Source organism: Heliangelus exortis, chromosome 9 (genome assembly GCF_036169615.1).
Source record: "Heliangelus exortis chromosome 9, bHelExo1.hap1, whole genome shotgun sequence".
Lineage (NCBI taxonomy): Eukaryota > Metazoa > Chordata > Aves > Apodiformes > Trochilidae > Heliangelus > Heliangelus exortis.
In genome coordinates, this window is record NC_092430.1 from 21511191 (window position 1) to 21526786 (window position 15596).

Below are 15596 nucleotides of genomic sequence, written 5' to 3' on the forward strand. Positions count from 1 at the left end.
TTGTTCCATTGTGGCCTTCTGCTCATGGCAGTTGGTTGTATTTCCAGTGAAAATTATTTGAGGATTTCTATTAAATAAAAAAAAATAAAAAAATCAAAACCAACCCCCCAAAAAACCCCTAAAAATAATCAAGGCAACAGAAAAGGCATTTTCTGAAAGCAATAAGCTATTAGTTCTGTTAGTAGAAATACATGGTCTCAATCTGCTGCTCCTTGTTGCTGTGATACCCACAGGAATGATTCCTCATTTCTTTGAGCAACTCACATCCAGGGTCAACATAAAGTTAGTGCCTTCCTGTGTTTTGGTAACAGCAGGAGGAGAAAAGAGAAAACATGTTGTTGCTTAATGGAAATGTGGCAATAAGCACCAGGGGACACACCTGGAGAGGGGACAGTGACCTCCTGACAGGTATCTGTGCTTTGCAGAGCAGCAAGCACCTGTGCTGGGAGCAGGGCTGGGAAGTGATGCTGGGAGATCCTGGTGCAGTCGCCCAAATCCCTGCTGGAATGCTGGCTGCGGGGCTCTCCTTGGGTCCAGCTTGGCTGGCAGGAATTGTGTGAGGATCTGTGTTTGCATTCATCAGCTGCCACTTGGCCCTGTGGTGGGATGGAGGTGCTGGGCTTTCTTCCAGCCACCAAAATTCCCCACAGGAATGCGTCTGGGCAGGTGGTGGTCTCTGGAGCAAAGCCTGGGAGATGCCAGAGTAGTGTTGAGTGATGTACAGGACATCAGCTGCCTGACTTCTATACATTTGGATCATGAGGTTATGTCCTGCATTTGTATGATGTGTTTGGCTATGTATGAGTGGCAGCAGTGCCTGCCATGGTCCTTGTCACCTCTGGTCGGTGTGACCGAGAGCCCTTTGCATGATGTTATTGCCTTGGCAAGCTGCTGGGCTTTAGGATTTTAGAGAAAGCTTTTAGGGCTGAGCTCTGGGTGCCTGCCAGCATTCCCAAGTGCTGCATCCTTTGACCTTCCTACCACATGTGCTTTCTGAAGGAGGGACTTTATTTGCCACCCTCTGTTGTGGGTTTGGGGATGCTGAAGAGATGCTGATATCTGAGGTGTTGCCAACTGGTCCCCCCTCCCTCTGTAGCCCTGTGGGTCTCTGGGGATGGATAATACTGTGCTGGATACTGTGGGCATCCCCCAGCCTGGCTTTTGGGGGTGTTGCTGTAGGCTGGGGGGAGCAGGAGCCAGAAGAACCAGCCCGTCAGGGTGAGGTCAGCAGCCAGTGCTCATCTCTGGGTGTTGATGGGTTTTCATTTTGTGTCACTGTTCCGTAAAGCAAATAAAATGAGGCCCTTGGGAAGGGCCTGATGCTGGTCCTGGGTGTGGGGAAAAAAAACCCCCAAGACCATGGGGGGGTTTCTGCCAGCAGCAGTGGGTTAGTCACCATGTGGGGACAGCACTGCCTGCCACCATGACCCGTGCCTTATCTCTTCCCTTGACCTGCCTCTTGAGATTTATCTTGCCTTTTCTCTAGCACAAACACTGGGGAAAAGATGCTGCAGGACCAGAGGGGACTCTGCCCTGGTACAGATTGCACAACAGGCACCTCCATAGATTCTTTTTTTTTTTCCCTAACTTTTTTTTTTTCTCCTTTTTTTTTTTTTTTTCCCCCTTTATTTTTCCAGGCAATCCCAGTCTGGAATGATCTCGTCCCCTCTTGCAAACAGTCTGTGTGGATTCCCATGGCTTGGCTTTTCCTCCAGGCAGACTGGTGGCTTGGCAGAGAGCCTCACGTGGAGAGGCCTGTGGAAATCAATAAAGGACTCTGCTGCCATCATTAAAAGGGGGGAATGCTAATTGGTTCCTTCTTTTAGAAGTATTATTGTGAAGTATAGGACATCCATGAGAATAATAGTTTTGGAAGCAGCGTTTTTAAATATTTTGCTTTTATCAAGGCCAAAGATAAGAAAATTTGGTCAGGGTTTTGTCTGAACATGATGTTTATTGTCAGTTTGGATTTGTATTTAGGTTCTTCTTCAGCTCCAGATCTTTCCAGGGTGGGAGCAATGCTTTGGTTCTTACTCAAGAGTCATTTTGTGCCTCTTTAAAAACTAAACCCTAATCCTGCTGCATTGTTCCTGCAGTATGAGCATCCAGAAGGGCAGATTTTCAGGAGGCGTCTTCATTTGCCATGCTGGCTGCTTCCTGCTCTGGCTACATGGTTTCTGTGTGTACTGAAATGAAGAACAGGGTTAAGTCTTTGCTGAGCATTTTTTTTTTAACCTCCTTGTCCTTTATTTTCATATTTAGGGAACGTAACATTCTGACTGGTTCCTGCAAGAGCCCTTGGATTTTTGATTAAGTAGTAGAGGAGATTCTACTGAAATCAGTGTGTGTCCTTTTTGCTTTGTATATGTGCCATGTGGATTTCCTGGGCTGGAAAAGCAGAACCCCCTGTGGAAGTGGGGACCCTGAGCCCAGGGAACATCTCCTGGCTCCTCAGGGGAGGTTCCACAGCTTCCAAGGGGCTGTGGAAAGAAGGTGTGCCAGGGGGTAAATCCAGGGCTGGTGACAAGCCCAACTTCTCTTGAGGGATGCAAGTAACTCCTCAAAGAGGGCTCTTGTCAGCCAGAGGTATTTTTCCGTGAAGGAATGATCCAAAGCCAATTTTATGTTGAAATTGTGAGGAATGGAATGAAATGGGGGAAAAATTGACATGGAAAAGCTTCATCCCCTCCAGGCAGGGCTAATAGGTGTTGAGGGCACTATGTGTAGTTTGTCCTTGACATCTCCCCTCTATGGCACCCAGGCTCCTGGCAACAGTGGGAGGAGGAGAGAGGAAATTAATAGTTCGAGTAATTTGTGGTTTTATTGCTTTTGTTTGTTTGGTTTTTTTTTTTTTTTACTTTTTAATAACCTCACTGCCCTGTTTTAGCCTGAGCCTCTGTTTTGCTCCATGCAGACAGGGAGGTTTGCGTGGGTCCCAGCACCAGCCCTGCCTGTGGGACAAAACCAAGTCTGGGAACTGAGGTCACTTGTCCCAGTCCTTGCTGAAAGGTCACTGCACTGGGACAGAGATGTCATGAGAACTGGAACGAGGGGAATTTTTTTTAGGGATTATGGTGTTTCTAGCCTCAGGGATGGGAGTTGATGTAGAGACTCCAACGGGGAGGCATTAGCAGGAAATGTCTCTTTGTACTGGAGGTATTCCCCTCCCCTCTTTCCCAAATGAAGGCTTTCTCAGTTTCTAGCTCTGGGTGGTGCTTTTCAGCATCATAACCTCATTAAGGAGCAGTGATGAGCTGAGCTGGTTGCAGATCTGCTGTGAGACATGAAAGAGAATAAACTTGGGCTGACCAATTTTTAGGTAGTCTGTGCTGCTGCCAGCTGCATTTCACATCAAGACTTGAATGTCTTCAAAACACAGAACTGTTCATGAGTTTTTACTAAAATTGGCATTTTCTGCTTTCATTTTCCGTGCCATTAAAGCCATAGTTTTGTTATCCTATGCAACAGGTAGAAAATGACTGTTCCTGTGGTGAGGGCTGAGATTGTTTTGAGATCCCTTAAGCAGTAACCAAAATGGGATCAAAGCATAACCAAAATGGCAAATACCAAAAATAGACATCAGGTTTGCAAAGCTGCAGGTTTTGAGCCAGGGTTTTGCAATAAATTCACAAGGGCTCTGGAGTTAATATAGTCAACTTTTGAGTTTTCTAATTTTTCCTGTAGTTGAAACCTTGATTTTTGGGTGCAGTCACAATTTGCAACATACATATCTTACCAGTTGAAGAGGTTTGGTGCCCACGTGTTGTGCACTCCTGGCAAAGGGAGTGGGGAGCTTAAGTTATGCTTGGAAGGGGAAATGATTAATCTGGAAAGTGGACTGGGCAAAGGTGATATCAGCAGTTTGTTAGGGTTTTAAGTATGGTTTTTTTTTTTTTTTTTTCCCTTCAGTTGGTTACCATCTCCCTTTTTCCTTGTTTGTTCATTCTTTCCCAAGAAAATGTCCCATATGCTCCCAGTATTTGGAGCCTGGGTCTCTCCCTTACATTCCAAACACCATGTTCTTGTGGGTCAAATGCTTTAGTTCTGATTCCTCCCATCTTTTGCATCCCTCTCTCCCCTTCTTCCTTGCAGGCAGTAGCTGTGTTTGTGCCTCTTGGCACAGTTTTTACCTTTGCTGGCACTGCTGGTTCTTGACCCACTGAAACCCTGATCTGTCTTTTCAATTTTCTTTTTTTTTATTTTACTTTTTAATTTTCTCTCCATCAATCTGCTGCTTATTTTCTATTCCAGGTGTTAGCCAAACACTGAAATGTAGCACTTGTTGCTAATGAATTTCATCCTATTATTTCCACCCTACTGAGATTTTGCCACTATAATTTGAATTTTTTTTTCTCTCTCTCTCTCTCTCTCTCACTCCTTCACATAATTGCAGCCTCCAAAACTGGTGATAGCAGCAGGCTTTATAAGCTTGTTCTCTAGTCCATCATTAGTGCAGGCAGTGAGTGGCACTGGCTGGATGGAGCCTCTTGGATGCTGTTTTGCTGCTGAATCACAGAGCAGGGCCCTTGGCACATGTTTGCACCCAGCCTGGTGCAGATTAACCCGGGCACATTCCTCAGGTTGCCTTTGGGAATGCAGACAGCAGCCACGTGGAAATTCTGGCCAAGAGGCTAAATGGCTCTTACCAAGCAGAGCAGGATGAAACAATCTGCAGAAGTTTTCAGAGGTTTGTGCTACACCCCATCTTTCCAGCTGGCTTCTTGTGCCCTCCCTGCCCAACGGGGCTGGGTTTGCCCCGTGCCCTCTGGTCGTGTCACAGGGTTCTTGGGGCTCCTGGCAGGGCTGTAAGCAACTCATGTTTTCCTTCCTAAACCTATAATCTGGCTCTAATCTCACCAGGGGGGAATTTTGCTGCTGGGACTGAGTCAGATCCAACTGCATCTGGGCTGTGCTTTATCCCAGGACTTGGCTGTGCCAGCTGGGAAAACAGCTTTAGCTTAAAAATAATAATAATAATAACAATATTCCTGAGTTATTCAGCCCTGCTGTGGTCCTTAGCAAATAATTGTTGCATACAGTGGTTAATTGTTCACCCATTAACCAACTGTGTTGATTAATCTGGCAAGAGGAGCCTGGCTGTACCTGGCAGAGGGGGTGGGGAGGATGCACATCCTTCCTCCCTTGGCTCCTGGCCACCAGCTCTTCCTCCAGCCCTGTCCTTGTGGTATTTGTCTACTGGTTTCCTTCAAGGGTAATTGCTGGCACAGCATATCCCACGTGTGTTTGGACTTCTCTTATCTTTGACCAGGTGGAGCTGCTCTCTTGGAAAGTGCACTGAGTTTCCACGAAGCAAGAGCATCTCTTCAGCATTTAAAAAAAAACAAACTCAACCAAACAACCCAACTGTGTTTGCTTTCTAAATGTGAATACAGACAGAAAAAATGTAAAGCAAGATGCTGCTTTGAGCTAGAGATGGCCAAAAAATAAAAAGGAAAAAATTCAAATAAAACAGGATTTTATTGCATGCATCTGTGCAGAGCAGGGAATCACTGCTGCCCAGTGTGAGGGTGTAGTCCTCCCCAGGGTTATTTTGGACATCCTGATAGCCTGGCCTCTCTCCCAGGCCTGCTGTTTATTTGTGCCAGCTTTCCAGAGAAAAAATTGTGTGAAACAATGATATTTAGAAGTTAAAAAGAAAAAAAAAAAAAGTGACATTTCTGATGTGAAACTCTGCAAAAAACACTGTGCCATTCTTTTGGAGTGAGCACCCTCACATCACACCCGAAGCCAATTGATGCCTGGTGGAATGAATTCACTGCTGGTAGAAAAGAAAAATTAATTTGAGGAGCAGTGAAATTTCCCTGCAATGTAAAAATAGCAACAGGTAAAGTGAAAAACTCCAGGCAGTGAGACCTGGCTTCTGTAGGGAGGAGATGTGGGGCCAAATTCCCAGTGCAAGGAAGCTGTGCAGGTTGGGGGAAGCTGGGGGGGAAACATCAACAGCTTCATTAATTTGCAGCTCATCTGCAAGGATTAATTCCAACCCTTTTTATGGAGTTATTCAGACTTGAAGGGAGGTGCTGGCCCAGTGTTTCCCCAGGCTGGTCCTGAAGCCACCTGTGCAGTGGTGGCATTCCCAGGCACAATGGAAGGTGGCAGAGCCACCTCAGTGCCCTCATTTCTACAATGGAACTGTTGTTTCTGCATTTGCTTTGGTATAACTGGTGAGACTGACCCAGTTTTTCTTGATTCAAGTCTGTGTGCAAGTGGATTTTTTTTTTTTTTTTTTTTTTTTCTGAAGGCAGCTGATCTTAACATAGTTTTGGGCTTACATGGCACTGAGCTTCTGGAGTAATAAAATTACATACTTGTTTCAAGAGGAAACAATACTGAAGAATGCTCTTTCAAAGGCAGCTAAACATGGGGATTATTAACATGTGAAATTATTTCCAAATTACAGCATATCCAGCTCTTTCTACAGAGCTCACTCCAGAAGAATTGCACAGTGTTTTTGCAGAGTTTCACATCAGAAATGTCACTTTTTTTTTTTTTTTAAACTTCTAAATATCATTGTTTCACACAATGTGAGAGCTTCCATGGGTATAAATGGGCATCCTTGTGTTGGCTTCACTAATAAGTTGCCAGTTTGTCCCCTCTGGATGTTGTCAGCATAGCTGTCAAGCTGTGACATTTTATTGCAGAGCAGAACCAAAATTGAAGAGACTTCTGACCACATAGATGGCCAGGAGCTGGAGTTTGGCTGTGGGTAGGGAGGAGGAGGAGGAGGAAGCAGCAGCACTGAGTATTTGCCAAGTGCTGAAAGCTTTGCCATCGGTGTTGGTGGACATGCCTCACATCTCAAATATTTTTGCTGTTTGCTTGTATTTTAATTTTCCTTCTTCCTTCCCTGTTTCTCTCCTGACTCAGACTTTTGGCGTGGGTGAGAACGAAGGTGGGAAGTGTTGTGTTTGTCAGTGCCCAAACATCTCCAGGAGCCACATCCTTCCCTGTGCCTGCTGTCTCCATCATGGGGGGGATGGTGGGCTTGTCCCCTTCTGTTCAAGGAGTGGGAGCTTCCCAGGGGGGTGTCAGAGGGGTAAGGACAAGCTCATTGCTCCAAGGCTTTTTGTGGGCATCAGGGTACCCCTGCTCCATGGACTGGAGGCCTTATGGCTGTGAATTCTGAGAGGATGGAGCTGTGGGAAAGCAGGAGACCAGTAGATACCATAGGCCATGGTGTGCACAAATAGAGGAAGTCTTAATAATGCCAGGAGTTTGTCTCATTAGGTCAATCAAAGGAAGAACACTTAACAAAAACACCTCCTGATTTTTCTGAGCAAGCTTTTCCTCCATGCTGTGAAACCTGGGAAATGGCACAGTGTGAATTAAGTCAGGATCTGGCCAGGTGTTCATGTGGTTTGTGCTTTTTCTTGTGCATTGTTGTTAGTCCAGAGCTGACCATGCAAGTTGCTGAAAAGCTTCCTTGTTTTCTTCTAAAATCAATATGTGAAAGTTCTCCTAAGCCATAGCCAACCCCCTGCAGGTTTTTATAAGTGGAAAGTGAAATATTATGTATTTTCCATTGTAAAGGACAACCAGAGTGTACAAATCCTATGGTTATGGGCATCAGGGGAAGTCTTTTTTTGTAGCCTGAAGCTACCTTTGATTTTCCAACTGTGGTTTACAGTAGCTGCAGGCTGGATTTTCTGCTTTGGGTGTGGAGGATGGGGATAGTTGGGATGAATGTGGGTAAGGGGCTGAAGGTGTTTCCTTGGCCCTGCTGTGCCAGGGGGTTGGTGACAACCCTGCTCCTTCTCTTTCCTCCCTAGCCCCCCGTGGCTCTAGCACGTGGGTCCCTGAGATGTCACTGAGAGCTGAAGGCCATGCAGCTACATCGAGGCTGAAGAAAATTGCTGCAGACATGAGCAACATCATTGAGAGCCTGGACACCAGGGAGCTCCACTTTGATGGGGAGGAGGTGGACACAGAGGTGCTGAATGACCCAAAAGGTGCCGGTGAGTCAACACCCGGATGTTCTTACTCTGTGTCCCACCTTGATTTAATGACAGGTGGTTTTCCCACAGTGGTTTTCCCAAGCCCAGCTGTCGGCCCTGTTTGGGGAGCAGGAGGCATTTCTTAGCACTTCATCTTTTTTTAAGTCAAGTCCCTTCTGTGAAAGTTTGTCTTTTAAGCTCTCTTAAATAAAACCTGGGACGTTTTAGTGGGATAAATGCTGCTGCGTGGATGCTCCTGTGTTTTTATTTCAACTATCTGCTGGTTTTCATGCTTTTGTTGCTGGTTCCAAGGCTGTTGAGCTAATGGAGTTTTCCTTCCAGCATGCTTTCCCTTCTCTGCCATCTACCACACGTGTGGCTTCAAGGAGCCAGGGACACAGACGTACCTCACGGGATGTCCTGTCCGAGTCCGGGTCCTGGAAGTGGAACGCTTTACTTCCACCAAGAAGGTCAGGATTTGCAGGGATCTCATTATCTTCCCATGGAGGTGTATTAAAATGCTGCTTGGGGGTTAGTTTTGTGACTTTTTGAGGCTGGCAGCCCTTGTGATGATGTTCTCTGCAGGTACCAAGCCCCAATGTCTACACAATCGAGCTGACCCATGGAGAGTTCACCTGGCAGGTGAAAAGGAAGTTCAAGCACTTCCAGGAGTTTCACAGGGAGCTGCTGAGGTATAAAGCCTTTGTACGCATCCCTATCCCAACCAGAAGGTGAGTGCAGCTCCGTGGATGGTGGAATTTGGGTGGATATGATTTCTTTTCTCTTTTAATAGCATACTGGTGGTGCAGGCATCTTGCTGCTGCCTCAGAAATGTCCCAAGAATGTCCCAAGTCATCAGCTTTGGAGTTGAATTTGTCCTGGGCTTGGGTTGGTGTTGGTGCTCTGTGGTTTTTATTTTACTGGAAGTTGTTGGTGTTCTGGGGCTTTCTGCTGGATGCAGGAGGTGTGGGGGTCCCTGGCCTGGGTGGTCAGCACTGCCTGTGTTGGCCTTCATGCTAGGGGTGGCTGGAATCATAAGAGGAAAGAAGTGGAAGACAAGTGTTGTAGGTCAGCAAGTGCCTTCTGATGTGGAGAAATGTGGGGAGATGATATTAGGAAAGGTGAAAATATGAGGGGCTAAGGGTGGGGGAACATAATGCCCTAAAAGTAGGGTTTAAGCTTTAAAAGCTTTTTCCTTAAAAGAGCAAAAGGAGGACCTTGAAAAAAAAAAAAAAATCTAACTCAGATTTTTGTGTTGCATATTTGTTTGTGAGCCAGTTGGAGCCCACTGTCTCCTTAAATGAATCCACACTTGCCTTTTTTTTTTTTTTTTTTTTTTTTTATATATATATTTTTTCTCTCCTGCCTACCCATCTCTCAGCTTTGAAAGAGCTTGGACGGGAAAAACAAAAGCATTGCAGAAGGGCTCCATATTGAGGCATGTGCACGGGCTCCCAGTGCTTAGGCTCAACTCTGGGGTTTGTTTTTCTTTCCAGCCACACAGTCAGAAGACAATCCATCAAGAGGGGGGAGCCAAGGCAGATGCCCAGCCTGCCACACACCTCCGAGAGCACAGTGCGGGAGGAGCATTTCTCCAGCAGGAGGGTAAGGACCCAACTCCGTCCGTGGAGGGTTGCTCAGGGGGGGTCTTCTGGGGTTGTAGAGATGCCAAGCAGGTTGGTTGCAAAGCCCCCCAACTGTCAAAGCCTTGGTTTTATTATCCTTATGGCTTTTTGCTTGATAAACTTAGGTTTTGAGAGGTCCGCCGTGCAAAGAGGAGGGGGATGCTCTTTGAGGGGGGTTTTCCCACTGTGAGCTCAGAGTGGGAGCTCCTCCTCCCACCTGCTGTGATTTAAGGAGAGGAGAGGCAGTTTGTCAAGTCAGGCTGCATGACTTGACCCTCTGGTCATCAAAACCTGAGAGATTTTGGTCCTGTCCTCAGAAAGAGGAAATGACAGTCAGGCTCTTGATGCTGAAGTGGGCAATTTTAGCTGAGCCACACGTGTTCTGTGTAACTTCATCAGAAGTTAACAGATGGGGCCTTCTATGGAGAGGGTGGGTGTCTGTCTTCCTACCTCTTCATTGCAGCTTTGCTGTTTGCATTAAAAAAAAAAAAGAACGTCTGTTTAAAAAGAAAAGAAAAAAAAGAAAAGAAAAAAATGCAAACAAAATCAAAACAAACAAAAAAAAAAAAAAAAACCAAAACCCAACCCTATGTTTGTTCACCCTGTGTTACCATTCTCTCTCTGCTGTTGACTCCATCCCTTAAGGCTGAAGCTTCAAGTCCCAGCAGGCTGTGTCTGGTGACACAGAGTGTTGATAGCCATCCCTTGCCTTACATGGCTCTGCTGCTGCTCAGAAGGTTTCAGGGGGGAGATGTTGGTTTAAAAGAGGAGGAGGAAAAATGTTCAGTCGTAGAATGCCAGGTTGGAAGGGTCCTCAGGGATTGTCTGGTCCAACCTTTCAGAGTAGCAACACGGTTTAGATGAGGTGGCCTCATCAAGTTGAGTCTTAGAGGTGTCCAGTGTTGAGGAATCCACCACTCACTTGGGGAGGTTGTGAATTGTTATTCCAAGGTTTTCTAGGTATTTCCCCATCACCACTACCTTGGTGTCCTTGTAGGAATCTCGTACCTTTTGGACTCTTTCAGCCTCTTTCCAGAGCAGAGATGCTCCAGCCCTCTGATCATCTTCATGTTCTCCTTGGACTGCTCTGACAAGTCCCTGTCCTTCTAATGTTCCATGGCATTCAGTTCTTTGCAGTTCCTTTGGTTTCCTGTAGGACTCTGCCTGGTTTCCCATGCCCAGACAGCTGAATCTCTTTGCCCATGAGGATGAGAAAAGATCCCCTCTCTCCTGGGATGGTTTCTTCTCTGCTTCTGGCTGTACTGGACAGGATTTCCAGAAAACTGGTGGCCTCTCCACTGTCCTTTCTGTGGTTTTGGGACAGCACAACGTGGTTGCTGTGCTACTCCTCACCCCATGAACCTGGTGTTTTGTTTAAATAGGCTCTCTCAGCTGTGTCTCAAACAGTGTTTGCTCACAAGATGCGTTCCTGGGGGTGAGAAACAGCCAGTTCTGATTTTGTATTTCCAATTATTCTGAAACTTGAGCACAGTCAAGAAATTTGACCTCTAAAATGACAGTGGCAAGGAACAGGGCAGCTGGTGGAAGGTACAAACACAGCACAGCTCTGTGAACAATAAACAACCTGTGATCCAACTGCTTATGATGCTGGGATGAAATCTGTGAGCACATAATAATGTATTTATTTATCCATTCAACCTGAAAAACGTGCCTGGTTTCTTGATTTCATCCTAATGCCAGGCAGTGGGGTTGGGGCCTTTTTTCAAGAAAATTCCTGCATCTTATCTGAGGATTCCATGTTTTAATTGCAGAAACAGCTGGAAGACTACTTGACAAAAATCCTGAAAATGCCCATGTACAGGAACTACCATGGAACTGTAAGTAGAGATTAGTTTGTTTAAATGATTAAGGAATATTTGCTTTGCAAGTACCGAATCCATTGGAAGAACACATGCAGCTCCCATAAGAAGCATTTTAGCTTATTTCTCTAACATGGGTGTAATATGATGAAAACCAAAAAGAAATTGAACAGCTTGCTCTTGGAGGTCCCCATTACAACCCAATGACAACCTCCTCAGGGTAATCCAGTCCCCACAGGTGATTGTACATGTACAATGTAGGGGGTTTCTGTTTAATTCTGGGCAGTGTTTAAGATGATAGCTTAAATTTTTAAGTACTGAAACAGCTGGAGTCCTAACTGTATGTGTAATTGCTCTTTCAGTCTGGGCTTTGTGCATGGTCCTGGGTGCAAATTTGTCTTGGGTTCCTGTTCTGTGCAATTTCCCTGGAGTCTGGTGACGCTGAGTTTGTAGGAGTGATACCCATTCACCTCTGTGGGTGTTTTGTCCCTTCCCAAGGGAGATGGGAATTGTCTTGTTTCCCCGAGTCCTTTTGATATGAGGAGAAGTGTTGAATCCAGCTTCAGGTCTATTTTAAGCAAATATATTTCCTTTGAAAGCCATCCTTGAATGTTTCTTAAGTAGACGTCACCTGTCAGCAGCAGCTGTAACATCTCCCTGGGATGCTAATTTATTTCCTTTTTTTTTTTTTTTTTTTGGCTGAATAATGACTGTATTACTCCATCAGCAAACCCCTGTGCATTCATGGAAGAGCTGACAGAGCTTGGTGATGATTCTGAGCAATTGGGAACACTGGGTTTTCAAACAAGGCAGAACTGTAGGCTAAACTCGGGGTATCTGTAACAATCAGTTCTCCACTTCGATTTCTTTTGTTGTTGTTTGGTAGGAACCCTGCTCTTTTGCTGGATTTCAGTTGTGTAGTGATGCTGGGGAGCTTGTAGCTGGATGTAGTGCTCAAAAGCAATGTGTGCTCTTGTTGCAGAGCTCCCTGTGTTCAGCACTGCTTCTTGTATGGGACACGTTGTTCACCCAGCTGGCGTGTGTTGGGTTGCAAGAAGCCTTTGAGTTCTGGGCTGGGAGGAACTGTGTTTTTTAGAGTGTTTCTTGTGGGGACAGGCTGTGGAGCTTCAGTCAACGCAATCAAGAGCTGTGTTAGTCTGCACGTGGAAAACAGTCATCTTTTGTTCTCAAGGCAAGACTGGGATAAGTTGGCAATTTTGATCAGCAGCATATGCAAGGCGGGGGAGAGTTGTTTTACACTGCACATCCATCTTGTCACTCTTAGGCAGGCATTGGGGTTTGGGTTTTTTGTTTTGTGGGGTGGTTTTTTTTTGACAATTTATGCTTGGGAAGAACGTGGGTGATGTTTGACCAGGCTGTGGTTTGAAGCAGGCTGCTAGGGTGGGGGCCAGGCGAGGAGATGAGTGGCCCTGCCATGCCCGGGCAGCTGTGGGATGCTCCCCTCCTCCTGTGCTGAATCACGCTTCTGTCCCCAGAGCCAGATGTCACTTTGCACATCAAATTCTCAGTTTATTGTTGCTTTTCTCTGGGTTTGACCTCGGCAAAGTATTCAGTGAGGATTTTGCTGCTAATGACAGTGTCACTGCAGGCAGTGCTGGAAGAAAGCACAGGGAGAAAAATGTTTCCTTTAAAAAAAGGCAACACCAAAACAACTCCCACCGTTCTCAAAATAGAGGTTAAAGTGAAGATTTCAGGCATTTTCCTTAGAACTAAATGAGGGCTTTGCTCTTCCTGTGGCTGAGAAGTCTTTTGCCTTGATGCTGACCAATGCTGTGTAACTGTCTGCATTTTGGAGCACATTTTGCCTTCTGTGCGTTCCTCTCAGCAAATCTCTGCACCAAGGTGTTCTGTAGAATCCTAAATTCTTCATGAAATCAGGCATGGAGTAGCAATGGTAAGCTGTGACCTGCTGGTGTGTGTAGCCCTTGGTCCTTGTGAAGAGCCTGGTTGGATCAGTCTCATCTCCTGGGAGATGTTGCTGCATTTGATCTGCAAAATTTCATTAATTAGCTTTTCTACTTCATTTATCTTGCATTTGGGGTTACCTTATGATTCGTCAGTGAGGGAGTCACCACTTTTTCCACTGTCTTGAGGACACTTTGTGCACTGGGAGAGTTGAGCCTGTGAGTTGAAAGTGTAGGAGTTTTGCAGACCTGATGTACCCAGTGGGTTCAAGGTTTTGTCCACGGGTACCACATGGCACTGTAGAGCTTGTACATCCTCAGGTCCTTCTGGGTGACTCCTGCAGAATGTTTTTGCAGTAGGCTCTCAAAGCCTCCTGAAGCATCTTCTTTTAGAGATGTACCAAGTGTCCCCTATTTTGGTTGGGTAGTTGACTGATTAAATTTACAGATTTCTCACACTTCTGTTAATGTCTCATCAGTCACTGTAACCAAGCATTTTGTGTAGGTGTGTATTTTGTGATCAGACCCCAGATTTTATAGTCTTTCATAATTTTATATATTTTTTTCCCCTTGGCTATGTGATTTATGATTGAATCTCGAGTCTTCTAGTCCTTTCCAAAGCCTTTTTATAAAGCTTCTGAGCAGAAGTGCTTCAAGACAGTTACTGTTAAAATCAGCATTGTGGGACTCTCAGTGTTCATTGTCCACACTTTTTTTCTGGGGAATGGAAACTGGGGCAATACAGCCCCAAAACATTAGAAAATGGGGCACGTGGACTTGATTGTATTTCTTACCAAAATTTTAATAATTGGACCTTTGCGTAATTTTTAAATTTTTGCCTGAGCTGCAACAGCTGAAGGCTGCCCAAGCAAAATGAAAAATAAGATTTGGTTGAACCAAAGTTTGCCCATCTGTAACATTTTGTATGAGCTTTCATAACTGAGTGTAAAAACCTTGTCTCCTTGTCTTAAGGCAAGCATGGCAGCGTCAGAGCATCTCAGATGTGGGAGTGTGGCTGCTGGTTTGCCTACAACAGGGCACTTGGATCTCCAGACTGCTGCAAAGGTCCCTGCCCAATCATTCAGTATTTTCAATTCATGCACTTGAACTTCAGCACATTCTGTATTTTGTAAAAACTGCATTTTGTATAAGCCAATTTTGTATATAAGAAATACCTGGCATCTTCCTGCTGAATGATAATACTCTGCACAGTGGTGGATTTTCATTTTATGACCAGCCACTGCTGCCCAGCAACTCTTTCTGGATTTCTTACTTTTTAACCCACTAAACTGAAAACAAGCATCAAAATGAAAATGCAGTGTGGAGCTGTGGAATTCATTCTAAAATACAGATGCTCTTCTTTGAAATTGTTGCTTAAAATCCCAAGTGCTCAACACTGCAGGCAGGCTGGAGCAGCTTAAAACTGTGGCCCCATCCCACCTTCCATAGTTTCTTTCCACAGCTGATCACTCCACTCTTTTTTTTTTTCCTTTTCTCTTTTTCACTGCTGTGCCAATCCCATTGAAACTGCATTCTCCAGCCCTGTATCTCATACTTCAAATATTCTGCTGGGGATTGCTCTGAAACTGGAGCAGGATGCCAGCTCCTGGGAGGCAGCTGGACAGCACAGGAATCCCCATGGGAAGGAGATGAAAGCACTTGGCTCTTCTGCCTTCCCCTCTCCATGTGGCTGTGGATGAGCAGCACCTTGGATGAGAGGCACTGTCACAATAAAAATAGCTAAGGCACTGATATCTCTACCAATAAATCACTTCATCAGATGTTTTCCATTGTGCTGAGGAATTTTCCTGCTAACTGGTGAAGTTTATTTATGTTTCTTTTGCAAACCACCACTCCTAATTGGGGCTGCTTGATCAACATGTTGGATGGACTCCTGTCACCATCACAGCTGCTTCAAAGACTCCTTGGCTGAAGAGCAAGTTTTACTGCACTGCCAGATAATCTTTCTTTCATACTGCAGTAGTAGTTTTGTTTCTGCAAGTAATTTTCCCTCTTTTTCTTTTCTTTCTTTTTTTTTTTTTTTTCTTTTCTTTTTTTCCTTTTCTTTTTTTCCTTTTCTTTTTTCCTTTTCTTTTCTTCCTTTTCTTTTTTTTCCTTTTCTTTTTTTTTCCTTTTCTTTTTTTTCCTTTTTTTCCTTTTCTTTTTTTTCCTTTTCTTTTTTTCCTTTTCTTTTTTTCCTTTTCTTTTTTTCCTTTTCTTTTTTTCCTTTTCTTTTTTTCCTTTTCTTTTTTTCCTTTTCTTTTTTTCCTT

At 44.9% G+C, this 15596-nt stretch overlaps 1 protein-coding gene across 3 annotated transcripts in view; it reads left to right on the forward strand.

Annotated features, from left to right (window-relative positions):
* Positions 1–15596, forward strand: part of PLD1 (phospholipase D1) — a 60824-nt gene that overhangs the window by 9700 nt on the left and 35528 nt on the right. For all 3 annotated transcript variants that reach the window (XM_071752659.1, XM_071752661.1, XM_071752660.1), the window contains exons 2-6: positions 7791–7976; positions 8298–8425; positions 8541–8686; positions 9452–9560; positions 11353–11418. In XM_071752659.1, the coding sequence (XP_071608760.1) occupies positions 7823–7976; positions 8298–8425; positions 8541–8686; positions 9452–9560; positions 11353–11418 (603 nt within the window). In that variant the 5' untranslated portion in view covers positions 7791–7822. The remainder of the gene's footprint in view (positions 1–7790; positions 7977–8297; positions 8426–8540; positions 8687–9451; positions 9561–11352; positions 11419–15596) is intronic.